This window comes from Bombina bombina, chromosome 1, assembly GCF_027579735.1.
Source record: "Bombina bombina isolate aBomBom1 chromosome 1, aBomBom1.pri, whole genome shotgun sequence".
Classification (NCBI taxonomy): domain Eukaryota; kingdom Metazoa; phylum Chordata; class Amphibia; order Anura; family Bombinatoridae; genus Bombina; species Bombina bombina.
In genome coordinates this window covers 423569642-423595933 of record NC_069499.1, presented here as the reverse complement: position 1 = coordinate 423595933, position 26292 = coordinate 423569642, and the positions used below count along the sequence as shown (strand labels likewise).

The following is a 26292-nucleotide window of genomic DNA, read 5'->3' as shown; positions in this document are numbered from 1 at the left end:
TGACTGGGGATTGTGGGAAGGGGAGGGATACTTAACAGCTTTGCTGTAGGTGCTCTTTGCCTCCTCCTGCTGGCCAGGAGTGATATTTCCAACAGTAATTGAGGACTCCGTGGACTCACCATATCTTAGGAAAGAAAACTCATTTTGTGAAGAATATGCAGAAGAAAGTGAAATTAGACTTGAACAAGCATGTGTATTTTGCATGATACTGCCATTCTAATAGATATACTATTCACAAGAAAACCAGATAGGTGTAAATGTATTTTATTATGAAGCAGCACAAAATACATTTGTATACTTATTTTTTTTTTTTTCATGTTGGAAATAACAAATAGAAACAATAAAATTTGCCCTGGTGTATTTTCAAACTACTTGCAATCTGTAAAGACTGTGCCATCAAAGAACAGAAGTAATTGCAGAGACTGAAAGGTGTTATATTGCTGCCCCTTGACTGTAAAAGATGCCAGATGTCTTCTATTTCAAGCAACAGTTCACGTTACTAGATGTCTTTGCAGCACCTGAAAGCAAGTTTGCAACTGCATTTTGTGATGTAAATACACACTCCTATTAGGTATCAAACTGATCTTATTAACAAAGATGAAGGCAGTAAAAAGAAACACATGGATTGGTATTCTAGCATCAAAGCTTGGTTAAACTAGATAAAACCAGCTTTGGGCACATTTTTTTCTTGATTTCTTTTCACAAGCTTAATGTTTTTTTGTAAGTAATCAATGAAGCATAAATACAGTCAGTTCATTATTTAAATACAACTGTGTCCAACATAGCCGCTAAACACTGAACAATATTTGAAGTCATCAAAACGTCCACATGTTCTTCCAAATGACGCTTGGGATCCTTAAAAAAAAAAAAAAAAAAAGTTATATATGTGAAACTTACATTTCAGAACATCAGTATATCATGCGAACATCCTATTATATTGTTTAACAGATCCAAGTAAAGCTAATAACATCTAGAAAAAAAATATTCAAAATGTACCTGTTTCCCAACATTTTTGATAGCAAGCTGCTCTGGGGTCATCTTGTCTTCGTCATCTACAGCCTGAAAAAACAAAAAACAAAAAAAAAAATAACACAAAATCAACCTTTATGAATAATCAAGTACACATTGAATATTGAAATGGTATTTCCTACCCTCATACCCAAGCACATTCCCACTAGAAGGTACACACCAAGGTGTTCTTCCACCCTTATGCACACCCCACAGAAGCTTACTCTGACAAATAGTCATTCTCCCTCCCTTATGCACAACTTTCTTTCATAGAGTTGGTGAGAGTCCACAAGCCATTATTTCTGGGAATTTTCACTCCTGGCCACTAGGAGATGTCAAAGGTTTCCAAAAACTAAATGTCAAGCTCAGTCTCTGAGAGTCAGTAATGCTGGTGTACATGGAAGTAGAGAAGAAAAATATAATTAATGTTTATCTGATAGATTAATTAAGTCTTGATTTAGACAACATATCAGCAGACCAGGGCTTAAGCCATAAAGTTCTTCTAGAAAGGACTGCCAAGGACATATAGTTTTGACATGAATTTTAATAATATCAACAGCATCAAAAAGGAATTAGCACTCTTGAGTAAACCCAAAAGATCTTCACTGGCAGAATTATTAAAACACTGTTCTGAAATACTAGTCAACCAGTAAGAAGCAGCAGCACCTAAATCAGCAATAGAGATAGCAAAATACCCTGCTTGCAGAAAGGCCCTTCTAAGAACAGATTCTAGCTTCCAATCTAAAGGGTCCTTAAAAGAAGTGCTGTCTTCCAAGGGGATAGTAGTATGATTAGCCAGAGTGGAAATGGCCTCATCTACCTTAGGGACAGTTTTGCACAGTTCAAAATTATAGGCAGGTAACCTCTTAAACCTAAAATAAAAAGAGAGAAGCGCTCAACCTGGGAACGAACAATAGCATAATAGCTAGTTCTATGGCTAGTTACTACCCAAGAAGCAACCTCCTTTTGCTCAACATGTGCCTCTCACAGAGAAGAACTTTCCTGAAGCATATCAGTCTGATCCTGACTTCACAGTACAATCCAGCCCCGAAATACCAGGCAATCCCTCTCTGAACGAAAGAAACAGCAAAACCCCAGACGTACGTTTCGGCCTATTGTGGGCCTCGTCAGTGAGGTGCAGCCATATCCCTCTAGGCACACCAAGCAACGGGTCCAAGTCTGGATTCCCGCATCACACTTAGGGAGACTTCCCTAAAGGTCATAATTTGAATAAATAAAAAAAAGAGAGAAGCGCTCAACCTGGAAACGAACAATAGCATAATAGCTTGCTCTATGGCTAGTTACCACCCAAGAAGCAGCCTCATTTTGATCAACATGTGCCTCTCACAGAGAAGAACTTTCCTGAAGCATATCAGTCTGATCCTGACTTCACAGTACAGCCCATCCCCGAAATACCAGGAAATCCCTCTCTGAACGAGAGAAACAGCAAAACCCCAGACGTACGTTTCGGCCTATTGTGGGCCTCGTCAGTGAGGTGCAGCCATATCCCTCTAGGCACACCGAGCAACGGGTCGACGTCTGGATTCCTGCATCACACTAAGGGAGACTTCCCTAAGTGTCATAATTTGCATAAATAAAAAGAGAGAAGCGCTCAACCTGGGAACGAACAATAGCATAATAGCTTGTTCTATGGCTAGTTACCACCCAAAAAGCAGCCTCTTTTTGCTCAACATGTGCCTCTCACAGAGAAGAACTTTCCTGAAGCATACTTCTTAAACCTACCAGACTGATTACAAGAATTACCTGGCTTAGACCATTCCCTAGAAACAATCTAAGAGACAGCATCTGGAATAGGAAAAACCTCAGGAGTTTAAACAAAAGTTTTAAAAACAAAATCTTAACGATTAGTAGGCTTATCCTCATTACCCTTAGAGAAGGTAAAACGCTCAGGATAAAGCTCAGCTGAATAGAACACACAGACTATAAAAAAGAGATTACTGCGCCAAACCTGACCTGCGTGTACCAGAGGGCATACATGTGCTATCCCGAAGTGAAGAAAAAAAAAAAAAAAAGCGCCACTAAACATACCCCATATACATCCTTCTGACAAATACTTTACTCAGAGGGGAAAATTGGCCTCAACATAGACTGAAAACCCCTCTCTCTGTAGAATCAAATGCACATCTTCATTCTTCAACTACCTCCAGCGGAGGCAAGGACATGACTGAGGTACCTGTAAGGTGGGCGTTTTTTTTTTTTTTTTTAGAGCTCTTGGGGTTTGGAAATCTTTGCCTCCCCCTAGTGGTAGTGAACAGTAATTCCCAGGATTAATGGATTGTAGACTCTCACACCACCTGTATGAAAGAAATGAGAAATCTCATGTCCTAGGCTAGTGAATTTTCAAAAAAACATATGTGGAAATGCTCTAGGGTATAATTATAGCTCCTTCTCCACTCTTATTTCCTGCTTGATACACTTTCTCTTAAAGGACCATTATACACTCATTTTTTCTTTGCATAAATGTTTTGTAGATGATCTATTTATATAGCTCATCAAGTTTTTTGTTTTTTTTAATTTATAGTTTTGCTTATTTTTAAATAACATTGCTCTGATTTTCAGACTCCTAACCAAGCCCCAAAGTTTTATGTGAATACCGTCAGCTACCTTCTCCAGCTTGCTCCTGTTTGTGTAAAGGGTCTTTTCATATGCAAAAGAAGGGGGAGGGGGAGTGTCTGATATTTCCCACTTGCAGTGGGCTTTCCGCCTACCTTTTGAACAGAGCTAAACTGTTAGCTTCTAAGTAAGTTTTTAAACAGTTTTATACTGGATTTTTATATCAGTATCTGTGCATCTTATTCTTTATAGTAGTGTCTATCACATGCAATTATATGAAAATGAGTGTATACTGTCCCTTTAAGCACAGACATTTAAACATTTGTGCCACTGGTTCAATAAAAGGGTTATAATTACTATGTAACCTTCTTAAGTATGGGAGAATACATATGCAGTCTGCCCTGGATTTAATGCAATAATCTATGTATGTTAACTTTTCTTTTTTGTTTCAAAGACTGTTTGAAGCAATCCTTAAACTCAGACCGCTAGGTGGTCACATCTACTATAATTTTACTTCTGTCTCCTACATTTTTTGATCATTCTTATTTTATCTGTATATAAACGTCCTGGGATAATCACAAAAAAATGGCATGTCTGCTGATTTCTTAATCAAAAATAAAATTGGTCAAGTAGTAAAAAAGAAAAGAAAAGTTTTTTTCACACACAGAACGAGATTGTAAATATCTTCAACTGTCTGTAAAAATAAGCAGACATTTTTGTTACAATTTGTATTACAACACAGGTTGAATATTAGCGCATTGTTATAATTGTAACAGTATTTTATCTCCTTTAAACTCTGACACGGCTCAACCTCACCATATCATTAAAATAATTTATACTAAGAAACAGAACATTTTTATTTTTTTCCAAGCACTTCCCTAGATACAGTGATAAACAACTTATTCAAGAAGTACCCCCTTGGTCAATGCTAGGACTAAGGATAAATGGATTTTATTCGGGAAGGAATGACTGTGCGGTTCAAATGTTTCTCTCTTGTAAAGGATCTTCCCTTCCTTGTTCTTCCTTTTATATACGAGATGTAAAGCAACTATGTATCTGAACTTTGTATTGTTGATATAAGAAAATAATAAAAGATAAAAAAAAAAAGAAAAAAAAAGAAACAGAACATGAAGATTATAAATGCACACAGGTGTCTTCCCTACATTTGTATGTGACTCTAATTAACAGAGCACATTCTAATCAAGTCTGACAATGTAGAAGTCTGGATGTGTTCTTCCTGTACAAAACAAACAATTACTAAAATATGTCCAGTTGAAGTGACTGTTGGATATTTGCTCACAAGTCATTCAAAAGCTAACTAGATCCGCTGTCAATAAAATGACTGTCACCCACTCTGCTCCACTAGCAGCAGCCTCATTGGAAGGAAAAAAAAAAAAAAGAAAAACTGAAATGACAGAAAACGCTACAGCTGTTACTAATAAGTTCTCTCTCCTCATGGTGAGCAACTATATTCATTGAATGATAAATGTAAATAGGATTCAGAAATGAGCTTTTTTTATTATTATTAAAAAAAAACTAAAAAAAACCCTCAAATTATGCTTACCTGATCATTTTCTTTTCTTATGACGGGAAGAGTCCACAGCTGCATTCATTACTTTTGGGAATTCAGAACCTGGCCACCAGGAGGAGGCAAAGACACCACAGCCGAAGGCTTAAATATCTCCCACACTTCTCTCATCCCCCAGTCAGTCTGCCAAGGGAACAAGGAACAGTAGAAGAAATATCAGGGTGAAAAAGGTGACAGAAGAAGAAACTAAACTACGGCCGCCTCATCAATAAAACATGGGCGGGGAGCTGTGAACTCTTCCCCCTCAGAAGAAAAGAAAATTATCAGGTAAGCATAATTTGAGTTTTTCTTCTTAAACGGGAAGAGTTCACAGCTGCATTCATTATTTTTGGGAAAACAATACCCAAGCTATAGAGGACACTGAATGCAAACAAAGGGCGGGTACAGAAGGTGCGGTCTTCAAAAGGCACCACAGCCTGGTATTACCCATAAAAAAAACAGTATAAAAGTTAACAAGGTAACTGCCCATCAGTTAAACAACAGGCAAAGCCATGCTGGAGACCACTCAAAATCTTTAGATTCCGCTGAGCACAATGCCTCAAGTCCCGCAGGCTCCCATCGCACAAACTACCCAAAGAAAGTACTTCCACCTACCTCCAAAGAAGAGAATGGAGTACCCGAAGGAGATCTAAAGGACCATCAGACTAGGGAAGAAAACCCCAAGGCAAGCAAAACGAAGGATGTTACAAGACAACCACCCAGGAGAAGAACTCTCTAGAGACAAAAATCCTATCCCCAAGAGAGACATTCCCAACCAATGAGAGAGCGATCGCGAAAACGAACAAAATCCACCCTCAGATCCTCAGACACAACACCATATGACTGATGGTGTGCCAAAGAGCCACAAGCCCCCCAAAACCCTAGTCCAGCAGATACAACTGCTATAACTAGTCGCATACAGGTAGGAAACCCGTATCAGGACCGAAGGTAACCCAGAGCCCACTGACAGGACAGAAAAACCAACTGTCCCAGCAGAAAAAAGGGCTCTCTGTGAAACACAGAATCACAATAGACAGACTCGCAAGCTCCAGGGCAGCAAAACTAGCCCTAAGCCATCATGGGATCCTATCCCACAGAGTGCCGGATATCAACGACAACTCACGACCAGGACAAATCCGGACCCCAGCAGTGAAATGTAACCAGTGGAGGAAGGAACACCTGAGAACCCCCCACCAGGGAGGATAACAGGGCCAACAGAAGTACACAGTCAGACCCCACTCCGAGAAACGGACCCAGCCCAAGAAGGGCTGGCAACGTCCGCCTCCAGAGAGAACGGAGGGCCTAAGGGGAACGAACCCCTGACCAATTACTAGCATCAGACATGCTACCACGACTACCAAACAGCTTACAAACACACATTCCAGATTCAAAACCTGCAGATGTTTGCAAACTGCAAACCTTCTGCTTGCTATGCAAACCATCCGGCCACTACAAGTGGCCCATAATAGATACGTCGTGCATGGGTACGGAACCCTTGCACATTTCCCTTCCCTAAAGAAGGAGCACTCACAAAAAAGGGAGAAAGGGCACTGAGCCATAACGATACTCTAGTACCAGAACCAGCCTCCATAGCCTCTAGCACGCAAGGGAGGAAGAAAAATCCTCGAGCGAGAAGATAGAACCCACCGGGTCTCCATGGAAACAGTAAGACTTCGGAAGCTGTAAGACTTCCAAAACCCTCCCCAGAGGACTAATGCAAAGGGGACCACTTTCCCAGCTGTAGACAGGGCAAAGAGGCTTAAAACGAAACGGTAAGCAATACAATTGAGCAATAACTTAACGACCATTACCACCAGCTCAGTTGAGACAAACAACCTCGACTCAAAGTGCAAAAGTTGCCACTGGTGACAACTAAAAGATGCATCCGAAAAGCATCAACTAACCTCCAGACAGGAACCAAAGCTCCCCTGAGAGAAAAACCAACCCCCTGAAGGGACAAGGGGACTTTCTAAACCCTAAGGTTCTAAACTGAACCGCCCAGGACAGAATCCAACGATCCAGACCCAAAACTAAGCGAGACCCTCCAAAAACGGGGCAGGCCATTTGACCTGAGGAAACCCCAGGTTACCTCATACGGAGAAGAACACTCTGGGTAGTGCATTTGCAAGAACTCAGATCAAAAGCAAAGACAAATATCTAGACAGGTCTAAGAGATGGCAACCCACCCCCATAGGTGGAGCTGAACCCTGGACCCTCTGCATCCCCAGAGAACAAGAGCTCCTAGAGATCCAAGTGCAATATTCCAAGAAAAATAATCCTTTATTGCAATTTGTAATACAAAGTGAATAGACAATCAGCTGCAGCTGGATTCAAATTCTTCAGGGACCCTGAAGGTCACCAGGGACAGGGTTCCATATAATGGAGAACATCCAACAAAAGCTGGACTCAAACTCGCAACCTTAGCAATATGGGTAACTGGCAACCCACTAGGCTACCCGGCAGGCTGAACAAGCCACTTAGACAGAGAGACAAAATCCTCACAGGATCACCCTCCTGGAAAACCCTGTTCCACACAAGGAGGACCATCGAAAAACCCTACAACTCTTTTGCGGAGCAAACCAGGGGCGGTTGCTGGGGAGAAAAAAAGGGGAGAAGCTCTTATGAGAGCGTGCGATATGCAGAAACAAGTGAAGATGGACATATCAACACTTCTGAACTCGGATGGCCAGACCACCCTTACAAGGAAAAAAGCAGTCCCAGCAACCTCAATAGGTACCGGTGACTACCACAATAAAAACAGACACCCATAAGATACCAAGATATTACGAAAAAACTTCATCCAAACTGGTACCTGGGCTGTCCAGCAGTCATCCAGACCGCCAAACCCTTGGGAATAAGGAAACACCGGTTCCAACACCAAGGACCTCCCGAACCCACGAAGAGACAGACTGGTCCAAACCCCAGCCTACAGAATACAGTAGAGGAACAAACCCTCCGTTCACCGAAGACGAGGTTGACGTTATAAGAAAACGAAAAACACCCCCTCAAGTAATTGGATAAAACATAACACGAACACTTCATCAAAGTAAACGACTCAACACCCAACAAGGTAACCAGCAACCCGGCACCACGTGGGTGACATGAACCATAGAAAGAGTAGCTAGTGCCCGACTAGTACCTGCTTGGTACAAGGAACTCCCCTGAACTGTCCAAGGAAAAACGAAACCCCAAAGGGGTCGATAAACTATAATCATATAGAATGTGCAGCTTCCAAGGAAGTGCGCACGCAACCACAAAATCACAAGTATCAGTTCCAGAGAAGAAATGTTCCCACAACGGACAATTATAACAGGCATGAGCTTCATAAAACAAATCAAATATATCCTTGCCAGATTCAAATAAAAGAAAGGCAGCACCCGAGGGTGAACTCCCAAGGAAAATGGCATGCCAACCGGACCAGCCGAGCTGGAACAGATACTTAAAAGAAAGAAAAAAGCGGGGACGTTAAAGAGATTGTCTTCATCCCTACACGTCTAACCCAGTTTGCAGTCTGACACAGAAGACCGAGGATCCCTCGGCCCAGTAGGGCTGGAATACTCCAGCACTGCCAAAACATGCCTTAGTAGAACATGCAGACATGCCAGTCTATAACAGAAGGCAAAACGATCCCCCACCAGGTTAATGGACGCCCCCGGCCCGAGAGTAGGGCTCCTGAAGCCTCAGAGGCCATCGCTTCCCCAGAAGGTCTAACTGACTCAGGCGATCCCACGCCAGACGAATCCCGGATAACAGAACACAGACAGTATCTTAAAAATACCTCTCTAGGGAGATATATATGTGCCAACGCCATAGATATGGCCATGCGGAACTGTGCTGTAACCTCTGGAGGAAACAAGCCACCTTCCGGAGAAGGAGTAACGGCCGTAGGGATACCTGCTGGCGTACCAAAGGAAGGCTCTGGGGCACGCACCTCGTAGGACATGGAATCCTCAGGGGGGGATGGCTAAGCGTACTCTAAATTCCCTGATTCGGGGGAAGAGAGTACTCTAGAATGGCAATCGGCACATAACTGATGGGCATGGATAACCCGGGCCATGTTATATTCATCGCAAGAGGTATACTCTGAATCGGAGATATCTGTCTCCAAAAAAATCAGAATCCTCCATAACTTGGAGATTGTAATCATGGACAAACACTAAAGGCACCTTACACCCCCCAATGGCTGGGGCACTTACCACCTCCCGTGAACCAAACAACGAACGGACTCCCTCCGTCGCCACACGGTCAAGGTGCGGAAATGGAATACGTGACCACACCCTGTCACAGGGTTCATCATGTAAACAAAACAAAAAAAGTGCCAGTCCCTAGGACTGCACAAACTGTTTATATAAGGCCATTATGTCCAAATAGCCATGAGCCCAAGTAACACTACACATTAGCAGACAAAATCACATAACAAACATCATTAAAGTCCCCCCTGCTCATAACCCCCCTCAGGAGATATTAACCCTTGATTCCATTTAAGATAAAGGAGTCCCACTGGGACCCTGGCTTCTGTCATTAACATTACATACACATATCAAAATAAAATGAAACTATCTTACCGGAATCTACGCAGTGGAACAGGAACATGGCCCTTCAAGTGTGACAGATAAGTGCATCGCTTCTGACATGGACTTGAGTGAATAAAGGCAGGAAGCGACACTCGTTAACGCTGATTGCCCAGGAGCTGTTAATATGAGCCGGGATGGTTTTGCAGAAGAACTCCCCCCTGCATTTTCGGACTCTCATCCATGCTCTCACTGAGAGGCTGACAAGATTACTTAAAACTCCAGTCCCATTTCGAAGAGTACTACCCTCCATTAGAAACTATCTTCAATCTTCTGACACTTCTCTGCCAACCTCCTGAGACAAAGATTGACTGGGGGATGAGGGAAGTGGGGGAGGTATTTAAGCCTTTGGCTGGGGTGTCTTTGTCTCCTCCTGGTGGCCAGGTTCTGATTTCCCAAAAGTAATCAATGCAGCTGTGGACTCTTCCCGTTTAAGGAGAAAAAGAAGTACAGGAAAAACAATAATTTAGCAAAAGCTCTATACTAAGGGAATCATTAAAGGACCAGTAAATACAGTAGATTTGCATAACCAACAAATACATGATAAAAAGACAATGAAATAGTACAGTCTGAACTTCAAATGAGTGGTAGATTTTTTAATGACATATTTCAGTTTTGTCTATTTCCACTCTTCCTGTATCATGTGATAGCCACCAGCCAATCAGAAATGCATATATGTATATTCTGTGAATTCTTGTGCATGCTCAGTATGAGCTGGTAAACTCAAAAAGTGTATAACCTGTATAGACAGACTGTGCACATTTTGTTGATGGAAGTAAATTGGAAAGTTGTTTAAAATTGCATGCTCTGTCTGAATAATTAAATTTAAAGGGACAGTCTACACCAGAATTGTTATAGTTTAAAAAGATGGATAACACCTTTAATAACCATTACCCAGCTTTGCAAAATCAACATTGTTAAGTTAATATATAACATTTAAACCTCTAAATCTTGGCCTGTTTCTAAGCAACTACAGACAGCATCTTATCACATGTTTTTTTATTTGCTTTTCACAACAATAGACTGAATCCATGTGGGCCATATAGATAACAAGTCAATAGATAATAAAAAAATAGCCATGTGATAAGGGGGCTGTCAGAAGAGGCTTAGATACAAGGTAATCACAGAGGTAAAAAGTATATTAATATAACTGTGTTGGTTGTGCAAAACTGGGGAATGGGTAATAAAGGGATTATCTATCTTTTTAAACAATAACAGTTTTGGAGTTGACTTTATCTTTAAAAAAATAATAAAGGACTTTAAGAATGTCTGGGAAAAGCATACGACTATCCTACAAACTAGATAAGTTTATACTTTATGAAATAGCAGGCAGTCTTGCTGGGACTACAGCTCTTATCTGCCGTCAATATCTCTGTTTCTATGCTCATATTGAAATTAAAAATCCTTTTAAAAGCTCTGGTTTGTTTGCTATCGTATCATTTCAAAATATGGGCTAGATTCAATAAAATGGGTTTTGAGACTAGCTTTGTGCCGCAATAAAAATAATTTGAAAATGTATTCTCTCATCACTCAGCCTGGGCGTGATTAAAAAAATCCAATTTGACTCCATTGTAAAATGTTGGGCATGTCTATATTCAAGGGTGAAGAGGCCATCCAAATCCTAGAACATACTTTGTATTGGACAGTATCTCACAAAAGTGAGTACACCCTCACATTTTTATAAATATTTTATTATATCTTTTCATGTAACAACACTGAAAAGATGACACTTTGCTACAATGTAAAGTAGTGAGTGTACAACCTGTATAACAGTGCAGTCACTAGGGTAGGTGTCACCCAGTGCGGTAAGTCATGGTGTCACCCCCCCCCCCCAGAAAGCAGACACACACAAAAACACAGGCAAACACACATACAAACACTCAAACACACTTAAAAACATACTTAGACGCACACACAAACACTCGGAAACACACTCAGACACACACACAAAAACACGTAAACTGCACTGCATAAATTCTGAAGCTCATGCCTAGAGCTGCTCCCTGGCTCAGCAGAACATCAAATGAAAGATAAACAGAGCACTCTAAAATAAATCACTGAAGAAAAGGTTTAGGCGCGCAAACTATGAAAATTCTGCTCTCTGACTCTGTTCCAAGTCTGTTAGTGCACAGCCCTGGGCCGCATGTCACTGAGCAGTGAGCACAGATAGGCATGTAGGTTTAGGCTAGCAGCGCAACTTTGCAAGCCCCACGTCACACCCACAACATTCATAGTGAAATTGGGCAGGGGAGGAGCAAAGTACAAACAAGCAAAAGCAGCCGGGAAAACTATTTGTTGAAATTGCAGCACTGGCTCAAGGGGCAAAAAAATTGTGTGTCTACAACTTCCCCAGTCCCACTAATGTTCACAAATGCCAGCCTCTAATAAAATAATCTATGCATCTCAACATTGTATTTCTTTGAATTTCAATAGTAATACAGTCTTTTTGTTTTTTCCTTAAACAAAATGAACTGTCATCTAATGTAACAATTATACAAGAGGGGGGGAGTCAAACTAAAGTGATAACATGGCCTCAGAACACATATCTTGTATTTTTTTTTTTGGTGTCACCCCCTGGAGGGTGTCACCCAGGTGCGGCCCGCACCCCCCAGTGACGCCACTGTAACAGTGTAAATTTGCTGTCCCCTCAAAATAACTCAACACACAGCCATTATTGTCTAAATCGTTGGCAACAAAAAGGAAATTTATGCTTACCTGATAAATGTATTTCTTTTACGATATGACGAGTCCACGGATTTCATCCTTACTTATGGGATATTGCCTCCTGGTCAGCAGGAGGAGGCAAAGAGCACCACAGCAGAGCTGTATATATAGCTCCCCCTTCCCTCCCACTCCAGTCATTTGACCAAAGTTAGGAAGAGAAAGGAAAAGCCAAGGTGCAGAGGTGACTGAAGTTTAACAAAAATAAAGACCTGTCTTAGAAATGACAGGGTGGGCCGTGGACTCATCATATCGTAAAAGAAATTAATTTATCAGGTAAGCATAAATTTCCTTTTCTTTTACAAGATATGACGAGTCCACGGATTTCCTCCTTATGGGATACAAAACCAAAGCTATAGGACACGGATGATAGAGAGGGACAAGACAGGAACCTAAACGGAAGGCACCACTGCTTGAAGAACTTTTCACCCCAAATACAGCGTCGAACAAGGCAAAAGTATCAAATTTGGAAAAAGTGTGAAGAGACAACCAAGTTGCAGCTTTGCAAATCTGTTCAACAGAAGCATCATTTGTGAATGCCCATGAGGAAGCCACAGCCCTAGTGGAATGAGCTGGAATTCTTTCAGAAGGCTGCTGTCCAGCAGTCTCATATGCAAAACAGATTATACTCTTCAGCCAAAAAGAAAGAGAGGTAGCTGTAGCTTTCTGGCCCTACATTTTTCAGAAAAAAAACAACAAATAATGAAGATGATTGACGAAATTCTTTAATCGCCTGCAAGTAAAACTTCAGGGCACTGACCATGTCCAAGTTATGTAACAGACGCTCCTTCTTAGAAGGATTAGGACACAAAGAAGGAACAATAATTTCCTGATTAATATTTTTGTTGGAAGCAACCTTACGGCTAGATTTAGAGTTTTGTCGGTAATGACCCGCGTAGCTAACGCTGGCTTTTTTTCTGGCCGCACCATTTAAATAACTCTGGTATTGAGAGTTCACAGAATGGCTGCGTTAGGCTCCAAAAAGGGAGCGTACAGGCATATTTAACGCCACTGCAACTCTCAATACCAGAGTTGCTTACGGACGCGGCCAGCTTAAAAAAACGTGCTCGTGCACGATATCCCCATAGGAAACAATGGGGCTGTTTGAGCTGAAAAAAACCCTAACACCTGCAAAAAAGCCGCGTTCAGCTCCTAACGCAGCCCCATTGTTTCCTATGGGGAAACACTTCCTACGTCTGCATCTAACACTCTAACATGTACCCCGAGTCTAAACACCCCTAACCTTACACTTATTAACCCCTAATCTGCCGCCCCCGCTATCGCTGACCCCTGCATATTATTTTTAACCCCTAATCCGCAGCTCCGTACACCCCCGCCACCTACATTATCCCTATGTACCCCTAATCTGCTGCCCTAACATCGCCGACCCCTATATTATATTTATTAACCCCTAATCTGCCGCCCACAACGTCGCCTCCACCTAACTACACTTATTAACCCCTAATCTACCGACCGGACCTGAGCGCTACTATAATAAATGTATTAACCCCTAATCCGCCTCACTCCCGCCTTAATAACCCTATAATAAATAGTATTAACCCCTAATCTGCCCTCCCTAACATCGCCGACACCTAACTTCAAACATTAACCCCTAATCTGCCGACTGGAGCTCACCGCTATTCTAATAAATGTATTAACCCCTAAAGCTAAGTCTAACCCTAACACTAACACCCCCCTAAGTTAAATATAATTTAAATCTAACGAAATAAATTAACTCTTATTAAATAAATTAATCCTATTTAAAGCTAAATACTTACCTGTAAAATAAACCATAATATAGCTACAATGTAAATTATAATTATATTATAGCTATTTTAGGATTAATATTTATTTTACAGGCAACTTTGTATTTATTTTAACCAGGTACAATAGCTATTAAATAGTTAAGAACTATTTAATAGCTAAAATAGTTAAAATAATTACAAAATTACCTGTAAAATAAATCCTAACCTAAGTTACAATTAAACCTAATACTACACTATCAATAAATTAATTAAATAAAATACCTACAATTATCTACAATTAAACCTAACACTACACTATCAATAAATAAATTAAATACAATTCCTACAAATAAATACAATTAAATAAACTAACTAAAGTACAAAAAAATAAAAAAGAACTAAGTTACAAAAAATAAAAAAATATTTACAAACATTAGAAAAAAATTACAACAATTTTAAACTAATTACACCTACTCTAAGCCCCCTAATAAAATAACATAGACCCCCAAAATAAAAAAAATGCCCTACCCTATTCTAAATTACAAAAGTTCAAAGCTCTTTTACCTTACCAGCCCTGAACAGGGCCCTTTGCGGGGCATGCCCCAAAGAATTCAGCTCTTTTGCCTGTAAAAAAAAACCATACAATACCCCCCCCCAACATTACAACCCACCACCCACATACCCCTAATCTAACCCAAACCCCCCTTAAATAAACCTAACACTAAGCCCCTGAAGATCTTCCTACCTTGTCTTCACCATGCCAGGTATCACCGATCGTTCCAGGCTCCGAAATCTTCATCCAAGCCCAAGCGGGGGCTAGACATCCATCATCCGACGGCTGAAGAAGTCCAGAAGAGGGTCCAAAGTCTTCATCCTATCCGGGAAGAAGAGTAGATCCAGACCGGCAACCATCTTCTTCCAAGCGGCATCTTCTATCTTCATCCGATGAGGACCGGCTCCATCTTGAAGACCTCCATCGCGGATCCATCCTTCTCCGACGACTTCCCGACGAATGACGGTTCCTTTAAGGGACGTCATTCAAGATGGCGTCCCTCGAATTCCGATTGGCTGATAGGATTCTATCAGCCAATCGGAATTAAGGTAGGAAAATTCTGATTGGCTGATGGAACCAGCCAATCAGAATCAAGTTCAATCCGATTGGCTGATCCGATCAACCAATCAGATTGAGCTTGCATTCTATTGGCTGTTCCGAGGTCTTTGTTATTTTATTAGGAGGCTTAGAGTAGGTGCAATTAGTTTAAAATTGTTGTAATATTTTTCTGATGTTTGTAAATATTTTTTTATTTTTTGTAACTTAGTTCTTTTTTATTTTTTGTACTTTAGTTAGTTTATTTCATTGTAGTTATTTGTAGGTATTGTATTTAAATAATTTATTGATAGTGTAGTGTTAGGTTTAATTGTAACTTAGGTTAGGATTTATTTTACAGGTAATTTTGTAATTATTTTAACTATTTTAGCTATTAAATAGTTATTAACTATTTAATAGCTATTGTACCTGGTTAAAATAATTACAAAGTTGCCTGTAAAATAAATATAAATCCTAAAATAGCTATAATATAATTATAATTTATATTGTAGCTATATTAGGGTTTATTTTACAGGTAAGTATTTAGCTTTAAATAGGAATAATTTATTTAATAAGAGTTAATTTATTTCGTTAGATTTAAATTATATTTAACTTAGGGGGGTGTTAGTGTTAGACTTAGCTTTAGAGGTTAATCCATTTATTACAGTAGCAGCGAGATTAGGGGTTAATAATTGAAGTTAGGTGTCGGCGATGTTAGGGAGGGCAGATTAGGGGTTAATACTATTTATTATAGGGTTATTGAGGCGGGAGTGAGGCGGATTAGGGGTTAATAACTTTATTATAGTAGCGATGAGATCCGCTCGGCAGATTAGGGGTTAATAAGTGGAGGCGACGTTGAGGGGGGCAGATTAGGGGTTAATAAATATAATATAGGGGTCGGTAGTGTTAGGGGCAGCAGATTAGGGGTACATAGCTATAATGTAGCTGGCGGCGCTTTGCGGTCGGCAGATTAGGGGTTAATTATTGTAGGTAGCTGGCGGTGACGTTGTGGGGGGCAGGTTAGGGGTTAATAAATATAATATAGGGGTCGGCGGTGTTAGGGGCAGCAGATTAGGGGTACATAAGTATAATGTAGGTGGCGGTCAGCAAATTTTTATCGAGTGGCGGCGATGTGGGGGGACCTCGGTTTAGGGGTGCATAGGTAGTTTATGGGTGTTAGTGTACTTTAGAGTACAGTAGTTAAGAGCTTTATGAACCGGCGTTAGCCCATAAAGCTCTTAACTACTGACTTTTTTCTGCGGCTGGAGTTTTGTCGTTAGATTTCTAACGCTCACTTCAGCCACGACTCTAAATACCGGAGTTAGAAAGATCCCATTGAAAAGATAGGATACGCAATTGACGTAAGGGGATCTGCGGTATGGAAAAGTCGCGGCTGAAAAGTGAGCGTTAGACCCTTTCCTGACTGACTCCAAATACCGGTGGTAGCCTAAAACCAGCGTTAGGAGCCTCTAACGCTGGTTTTCACGGCTACCGCCAAACTCTAAATCTAGGCCTTAGGAAGAAAACCAGGTTTGGTACGCAACACTACCTTATCGGAATGAAAAATAAGGTAAGGAAAATCACATTGTAATGCTGAAAGCATAAATTTTTCCAAGATAACAATTTAATATCTATGGAATGCATAGGTTCAAACGGAACCCCTTGTAGAACCTTAAGAACTAAATTCAAACTCAGAGGAGGAGCAAGAGGTCTAAACACAGGCCTGATTCTAGTCAGAGCCTGACAAAAGGATTGAACATCCGGAATATCTGCCAGACGGTTGTGTAGCAAAATAGATAAAGCAGAAACCTGTCCCTTTAAGGAACTTGATGATAACCCTTTCTCCAATCCTCCTTGGAGAAAAGATAAAATCCTAGGAATCCTAATCTTACTCCATGAGTAACCCTTGGATTCACACCAATAAAGATATTTGCGCCATATCTTATGTTAAATCTTTCTAGTAACTGGCTTACGTGCCTGGAACAAGGTATCAATGACCGAATCAGAGAACCCACGCTTAGATAAAATCAAGCGTTCAATCTCCAAGCAGTCAGCTGCAGAGGAATTAGATTCGGATGATGGAAGGGTCCCTGAATGAGAAGGTCCTGCCTCAATGGAAGCTTCCACGGCGGCAGAGAGGACATGTCCACCAGATCGGCATACCAAGTCCTGCGAGGTCACGCAGGAGCGATGAGAATCACCGAACCCCTTCCTGTTTGACCAGAGCAATCACCCGGGGAAGGAGAGCAAACGGCGGAAACACATAAGCTAGGTTGAACGACCAAGGCATCTATCAGTTTGGCCTGAGGATCCCTTCCTATCACTAACACAGGCAAAGAGAGTGACTGGCGTGGGAGGGAAGGGAGGAGCTATATATATACAGCTCTGCTGTGGTGCTCTTTGCCTCCTCCTGCCGACCAGGAGGCGATATCCCATAAGGATGAAATCCGTGGACTCGCCATATCTTGTAAAAGAAAGTGAGTACACCGCTAAGAGGAAATGTCCAAATTAGGCCCAAAAACATAATTTATGTAAGAACTTACCTGATAAATTCATTTCTTTCATATTAGCAAGAGTCCATGAGCTAGTGACGTATGGGATATACATTCCTACCAGGAGGGGCAAAGTTTCCCAAACCTTAAAATGCCTATAAATACACCCCTCACCACACCCACAATTCAGTTTAACGAATAGCCAAGAAGTGGGGTGATAAGAAAAAAGTGCGAAAGCATATAAAATAAGGAATTGGAATAATTGTGCTTTATACAAAAAAATCATAACCACCACAAAAAAAGGGCGGGCCTCATGGACTCTTGCTAATATGAAAGAAATGAATTTATCAGGTAAGTTCTTACATAAATTATGTTTTCTTTCATGTAATTAGCAAGAGTCCATGAGCTAGTGACGTATGGGATAATGACTACCCAAGATGTGGATCTTTCCACACAAGAGTCACTAGAGAGGGAGGGATAAAATAAAGACAGCCAATTCCTGCTGAAAATAATCCACACCCAAAATAAAGTTTAATGAAAAACATAAGCAGAAGATTCAAACTGAAACCGCTGCCTGAAGTACTTTTCTACCAAAAACTGCTTCAGAAGAAGAAAATACATCAAAATGGTAGAATTTAGTAAAAGTATGCAAAGAGGACCAAGTTGCTGCTTTGCAAATCTGATCAACCGAAGCTTCATTCCTAAACGCCTAGGAAGTAGAAACTGACCTAGTAGAATGAGCTGTAATCCTATGAGGCGGAGTCTTACCCTACTCAACATAGGCAAGATGAATTAAAGATTTCAACCAAGATGCCAAAGAAATGGCAGAAGTTTTCTGGCCTTTCTAAAACCGGAAAAGATAACAAATAAACTAGAAGTCTTTCGGAAAGACTTAGTAGCTTCAACATAATATTTCAAAGCTCTAATAACATCCAAAGAATGCAACGATTTCTCCTTAGAATTCTTAGGATTAAGACATAATGAAGGAACCACAATGTCTCTACTAATGTTGTTGGAATTCACAACTTAGGTAAAAATTCAAAAGAAGTTCGCAACACCGCCTTATCCTGATGAAAAATCAGAAAAGGAGACTCACAAGAAAGAGCAGATAATTCAGAAACTCTTCTGGCAGAAGAGATGGCCAAAAGGAACAAAACTTTCCAAGAAAGTAATTTAATATCCAATGAATGCATAGGTTCAAATGGAGGAGCTTGAAGAGCCTCCAGAACCAAATTCAAACTCCAAGGAGGAGAAATTGACTTAATGACAGGCTTTATACGAACCAAAGCTTGTACAAAACAATGAATATCAGGAAGAATAGCAATCTTTCTGTGAAAAAGAACAGAAAGAACAGAGATTTGACCTTTCAAGGAACTTGCGGACAAACCCTTATCTAAACCATCCTGAAGAAACTGTAATATTCTCGGTATTCTAAAAGAATGCCAAGAAAAATGATGAGAAAGACACCAAGAAATATAAGTCTTCCAGACTCTATAATATATCTCTCTGGATACAGATTTACGAGCCTGTAACATAGTATTAATCACAGAGTCAGAGAAACCTCTTTGACCAAGAATCAAGCGTTCAATCTCCATACCTTTAAATTTAAGGATTTCAGATCCTGATGGAAAAAAGGACCTTGAGACAAAAGGTCTGGTCTTAACGGAAGAGTCCACGGTTGGCAAGAGGCCATCCGGACAAGATCCGCATACCAAAACCTGTGAGGCCATGCCGGAGCTACCAGCAGAACAAACGAGCATTCCTTCAGAATCTTGGAGATTACTCTTGGAAGAAGAACTAGAGGCGGAAAGATATAGGCAGGATGATACTTCCAAGGAAGTGATAATGCATCCACTGCCTCCGCCTGAGGATCCCGGGATCTGGACAGATACCTGGGAAGTTTCTTGTTTAGATGAGAAGCCATCAGATCTATTTCTGGAAGTTCCCACATTTGAACAATCTGAAGAAATACCTCTGGGTGAAGAGACCATTCGCCCGGATGCAACGTTTGGCGACTGAGATAATCCGCTTTCCAATTGTCCATACCTGGGATATGAACCGCAGAGATTAGACAGGAGCTGGATTCCGCCCAAACCAAAATTCGAGATACTTCTTTCATAGCCAGAGGACTGTGAGTCCCTCTTTGATGATTGATGTATGCCACAGTTGTGACATTGTCTATCTGAAAACAAATGAACAACTCTCTCTTCAGAAGAGGCCAAGACTGAAGAGCTCTGAAAATTGCACGGAGTTCCAAAATATTGATCGGAAATCTCACCTCCTGAGATTCCCAAACCCCTTGTGCCGTCAGATACCCCCACACAGCTCCCCAACCTGTAAGACTTGCATCTGTTGAGATTATAGTCCAGGTCGGAAGAACAAAGAAGCCCCCTGAACTAAACGATGGTGATCTGTCCACCATGTCAGAGAGTGTTGTAAAATCGGTTTAAAGATATTAATTGAGATATCTTTGAGTAATCCCTGCACCATTGGTTCAGCATACAGAGCTGAAGAGGTCGCATGTGAAAACGAGCAAAGGAGATCGCATCTGATGCGGCAGTCCTAAGACCCAACATTTCCATGCATAAGGCTACCAAAGGGAATGAATGTGACTGAAGGTTTTGACAAGCTGATATCAATGTTAAACTGCTCTTGTCTGACAAGGACAGAGTCATAGACACTGAATTTATCTAGAAACCTAAAAAGGTTACCCTTGTCTGAGGAATCAATGAACTGATTGGTAAATTGATCCTCCAACCATGAACTTGAAGAAACAACACAAGTCGATTCGTATGAGATTCTTCGAAAATGAGAAGACTGAGCAAGTACCAAGATATCGTCCAAATAAGGAAATACCAAAACCCTATTCTCTGATTACAGAAAGAAGGGCACCGAGAACCTTTGAAAAAAATTCTTGGAACTGAGGCTAGGCCAAACGGTAGAGCCACAAAACTGGTAATGCTTGTCTAAAAAGAGAATCTCAGACACTAAAAGTGATCTGGATGAATCGGAATATGCAGATACACATCCTGTAAATCTATTGTAGACATATAATGCCCTTGCTAAACAAAAGGCAGGATAGTCCTACAGTAACCAATCCTAACATAACGATTCAATAATGATAGATCCGGAACTGGTCTGAAGGAATTGACCTTCTTTGGTACAATGAAGAGATAAAATAAAACCCCAGCCCCTGTTCCAGAACTGGAACTGGCATAAATACTCCAGCCAACTCTAGATCTGAAACACATTTCAGAAATGCTGAGCCTTTGCTGTGTTAACTGGGACACGGGAAAGAAAAGAATCTCTTAGCAGGAGGCCTTAACTTGAAGCCAATTCTGTACCTTTCTGAAACAATGTTTCTGAAACCAGAGATTAAGAACGGAATTGATCCAAATTTCTTTGAAGAAAACGTAATCTGCCCCATACCAGCTGAGCTGGAATAAGGGCCGCACCTTCATAGGTACTTAGGAGCTGGCTATAGGTTTCTATAAGGCTTGGATATATTCCAAACTGGAAATAGTTTCCAAACTGATACCGCTCCTGAGGATGAAGGATCAGGCTTTTGTTCCTTGTGAGGAAAGGAACGAAAATGATTATTTACCCTGGAAAGAAAGGGAAAGCAAAGTTGACTTAGAAGACATGTCAGCATTCCAAGTTTAATCCATAAAGCTTTTCTAGCTAAAATAGCTAGAGACATATACCTGACATCAACTCTAATGACATCAAAAGATGGTATAACCAATAAAATTATTAGCATGTTATAGAATAATAATAATGCTATAAAATTATGATCTGTTACTTGTTGCGCTAAAGCTTCTAACCAAAAAGTTGAAGCTGCAGCAACATCCGCTAAAAATATAGCAGGTCTAAGAAGATTACCTGAACATAAGTAAGCTTTTCTTAGAAAGGATTCAATTTTCCTATCTAAAGGATCCTTAAATGAAGTACTATCTGCCGTAGGAATAGTAGTACATTAGCAGGAGTAGAGACAGCCCCATAACCTTAGGGATTTTTGATCCAAAAAACTCTAATCTGTCAGATGGCACAGGATATAATTTGCTTAAACGTCTAGAAGGAGTAAATAAATTACCCAAATTATTCCATTCCCTGGAAATTACTTCAGAAATAGCATCAGGGAGATAAAACACTTCTGGAATAACTACAGGAGATATAAAAACCTTATTTAAACGTTTACATTTAGTATCAAGAGGACCAGAATCCTCTATTTCTAATGCAAACAACACTTCTTTAAGTAAAGAACGAATAAATTCCATCTTGAACAAATACAAAGATTTATCAGCATCAACCTCTGAGACAGAAACCTCTGAACCAGAAGAACCATTATCAGTATCAGAATGATGATGTTCATTTAAAAATTCATCTGAAAAAAGAGAAGTTTTAAAAGACTTTTATGTATACTAGAAGGAGAAATAACAGACATAGCCTTCTTAATGGATTTAAAAAAAAAAAAAAAATCTCTTATGTTATCAGGAACACTCTGAAAATTAGATGTTGACGGAACAGCAACAGGTAATGTAACAGTACTAAAGGAAATTTTATCTGCATTAATAAGTTTGACATGACATGCAATACAAATAACAGCTGGAGAAATAGATACCAAAAGTTTATAGCAGATACACTTAGCTTGGTAGCTCCAGCACTGTGCAGTGATTTTCCTGAAGTATCTTCTGACTCAGTTGCAACGTGGAACATCTTGCAATATGTAAAAGAAAAAAACAACATATAAAGCAAAATTGATCAAATTCCTTAAATGACAGTTTCAGGAATGGGAAAAAATGCCAAAGAACAAGCTTCTAGCAACCAGAAGCAATAAAAAATGAGACTTAAATAAAGTGGAGACAAAAGTGACGCCCATATTTTTTCGCGCCAAATAAGACGCCCACATTATTTGGCGCCTAAATGCTTTTTGGCGCCAAAAATGACGCCACATCCGGAACGCCGACATTTTTGGCGCAAAATAACGTCAAAGAATGACGCAACTTCCGGCGAGACGTATGACGCCGGAAACGGAAATAGAATTTTTGCGCCAAAAAAGTCCGCGCCAAGAATGACGCAATAAAATGAAGCATTTTCAGCCCCCGCGAGCCTAACAGCCCACAGGGAAAAAGTCAAATTTTAAGGTAAAAAATGTTAAATTAAAATGCATTATCCCAAATATGAAACTGACTGTCTGAAAAAACAGAATTTATGTTTACCTGATAAATTACTTTCTCCAACGGTGTGTCCGGTCCACGGCGTCATCCTTACTTGTGGGATATTCTCTTCCCCAACAGGAAATGGCAAAGAGCCCAGCAAAGCTGGTCACATGATCCCTCCTAGGCTCCGCCTACCCCAGTCATTCGACCGACGTTAAGGAGGAATATTTGCATAGGAGAAACCATATGGTACCGTGGTGACTGTAGTTAAAGAAAATAAATTATCAGACCTGATTAAAAAAACCAGGGCGGGCCGTGGACCGGACACACCGTTGGAGAAAGTAATTTATCAGGTAAACATAAATTCTGTTTTCTCCAACATAGGTGTGTCCGGTCCACGGCGTCATCCTTACTTGTGGGAACCAATACCAAAGCTTTAGGACACGGATGAAGGGAGGGAGCAAATCAGGTCACCTAAATGGAAGGCACCACGGTTTGCAAAACCTTTCTCCCAAAAATAGCCTCAGAAGAAGCAAAAGTATCAAACTTGTAAAATTTGGTAAAAGTGTGCAGTGAAGACCAAGTCGCTGCCCTACATATCTGATCAACAGAAGCCTCGTTCTTGAAGGCCCATGTGGAAGCCACAGCCCTAGTGGAATGAGCTGTGATTCTTTCGGGAGGCTGCCGTCCGGCAGTCTCGTAAGCCAATCTGATGATGCTTTTAATCCAAAAAGAGAGAGAGGTAGAAGTTGCTTTTTGACCTCTCCTTTTACCGGAATAAACAACAAACAAGGAAGATGTTTGTCTAAAATCCTTTGTAGCATCTAAATAGAATTTTAGAGCGCGAACAACATCCAAATTGTGCAACAAACGTTCCTTCTTTGAAGCTGGTTTCGGACACAGAGAAGGTACGATAATCTCCTGGTTAATGTTTTTGTTAGAAACAACTTTTGGAAGAAAACCAGGTTTAGTACGTAAAACCACCTTATCTGCATGGAACACCAGATAAGGAGGAGAACACTGCAGAGCAGATAATTCTGAAACTCTTCTAGCAGAAGAGATTGCAACTAAAAACAAAACTTTCCAAGATAATAACTTAATATCAACGGAATGTAAGGGTTCAAACGGAACCCCCTGAAGAACTGAAAGAACTAAATTGAGACTCCAAGGAGGAGTCAAAGGTTTGTAAACAGGCTTAATTCTAACCAGAGCCTGAACAAAGGCTTGAACATCTGGCACAGCTGCCAGCTTTTTGTGAAGTAACACAGACAAGGCAGAAATCTGTCCCTTCAGGGAACTTGCAGATAATCCTTTTTCCAATCCTTATTGAAGGAAGGATAGAATCTTAGGAATCTTAACCTTGTCCCAAGGGAATCCTTTAGATTCACACCAACAGATATATTTTTTCCAAATTTTGTGGTAAATCTTTCTAGTTACAGGCTTTCTGGCCTGAACAAGAGTATCGATAACAGAATCTGAGAACCCTCGCTTCGATAAGATCAAGCGTTCAATCTCCAAGCAGTCAGCTGGAGTGAAACCAGGTTCGGATGTTCGAACGGACCCTGAACAAGAAGGTCTCGTCTCAAAGGTAGCTTCCAAGGTGGAGCCGATGACATATTCACCAGATCTGCATACCAAGTCCTGCGTGGCCACGCAGGAGCTATCAAGATCACCGACGCCCTCTCCTGATAGATCCTGGCTACCAGCCTGGGGATGAGAGGAAACGGCGGGAACACATAAGCTAGTTTGAAGGTCCAAGGTGCTACTAGTGCATCCACTAGAGCCGCCTTGGGATCCCTGGATCTGGACCCGTAGCAAGGAACTTTGAAGTTCTGACGAGAGGCCATCAGATCCATGTCTGGAATGCCCCACAGCTGAGTGACTTGGGCAAAGATTTCCGGATGGAGTTCCCACTCCCCCGGATGCAATGTCTGACGACTCAGAAAATCCGCTTCCCAATTTTCCACTCCTGGGATGTGGATAGCGGACAGGTGGCAGGAGTGAGACTCCGCCCATAGAATGATTTTGGTCACTTCTTCCATCGCTAGGGAACTCCTTGTTCCCCCCTGATGGTTGATGTACGCAACAGTTGTCATGTTGTCTGATTGAAACCGTATGAACTTGGCCCTCGCTAGCTGAGGCCAAGCCTTGAGAGCATTGAATATCGCTCTCAGTTCCAGAATATTTATCGGTAGAAGAGATTCTTCCCGAGACCAAAGACCCTGAGCTTTCAGGGATCCCCAGACCGCGCCCCAGCCCATCAGACTGGCGTCGGTCGTGACAATGACCCACTCTGGTCTGCGGAATGTCATCCCTCGTGACAGGTTGTCCAGGGACAGCCACCAACGGAGTGAGTCTCTGGTCCTCTGATTTACTTGAATCTTCGGAGACAAGTCTGTATAATCCCCATTCCACTGACTGAGCATGCACAGTTGTAATGGTCTTAGATGAATGCGCGCAAAAGGAACTATGTCCATTGCCGCTACCATCAACCCGATCACTTCCATGCACTGAGCTATGGAAGGAAGAGGAACGGAATGAAGTATCCGACAAGAGTCTAGAAGTTTTGTTTTTCTGGCCTCTGTCAGAAAGATCCTCATTTCTAAGGAGTCTATTATTGTTCCCAAGAAGGGAACCCTTGTTGACGGAGATAGAGAACTCTTTTCCACGTTCACTTTCCATCCGTGAGATCTGAGAAAGGCCAGGACAATGTCCGTGTGAGCCTTTGCTTGAGGAAGGGACGACGCTTGAATCAGAATGTCGTCCAAGTAAGGTACTACAGCAATGCCCCTTGGTCTTAGCACAGCTAGAAGGGACCCTAGTACCTTTGTGAAAATCCTTGGAGCAGTGGCTAATCCGAAAGGAAGCGCCACAAACTGGTAATGCTTGTCCAGGAATGCGAACCTTAGGAACCGATGATGTTCCTTGTGGATAGGAATATGCAGATACGCATCCTTTAAATCCACCGTGGTCATGAATTGACCTTCCTGGATGGAAGGAAGAATAGTTCGAATGGTTTCCATCTTGAACGATGGAACCTTGAGAAACTTGTTTAAGATCTTGAGATCTAAGATTGGATAATAAAAACTACAGTTAAACACTAAAAAACTCTAAGCCATCTCCGTGGAGATGTTGCCTGTACAACGGCAAAGAGAATGACTGGGGTAGGCGGAGCCTAGGAGGGATCATGTGACCAGCTTTGCTGGGCTCTTTGCCATTTCCTGTTGGGGAAGAGAATATCCCACAAGTAAGGATGACGCCGTGGACCGGACACACCTATGTTGGAGAAATAAGGAAAGTTGAACATTCTGAGTCAAGGCAAATAAATGTTTGAATACATATATTTAGAACTTTATAAACAAAGTGCC

The 26292-nt window shown here is 41.1% G+C and overlaps 1 protein-coding gene across 1 annotated transcript in view; it reads right to left on the bottom strand.

The window, feature by feature from the left end:
- Positions 1–248: 248 nt before the first annotated feature.
- PSMD14 (proteasome 26S subunit, non-ATPase 14) overlaps positions 249–26292 on the bottom strand; it is a 367270-nt gene continuing 341226 nt past the window's right edge. The window contains exons 9-10 of the mRNA XM_053698365.1: positions 997–1059; positions 249–855 (exon numbers count right to left, since the gene is read on the bottom strand). Of these exons, the coding sequence (XP_053554340.1) occupies positions 757–855; positions 997–1059 (162 nt within the window). The 3' untranslated portion in view covers positions 249–756. The remainder of the gene's footprint in view (positions 856–996; positions 1060–26292) is intronic.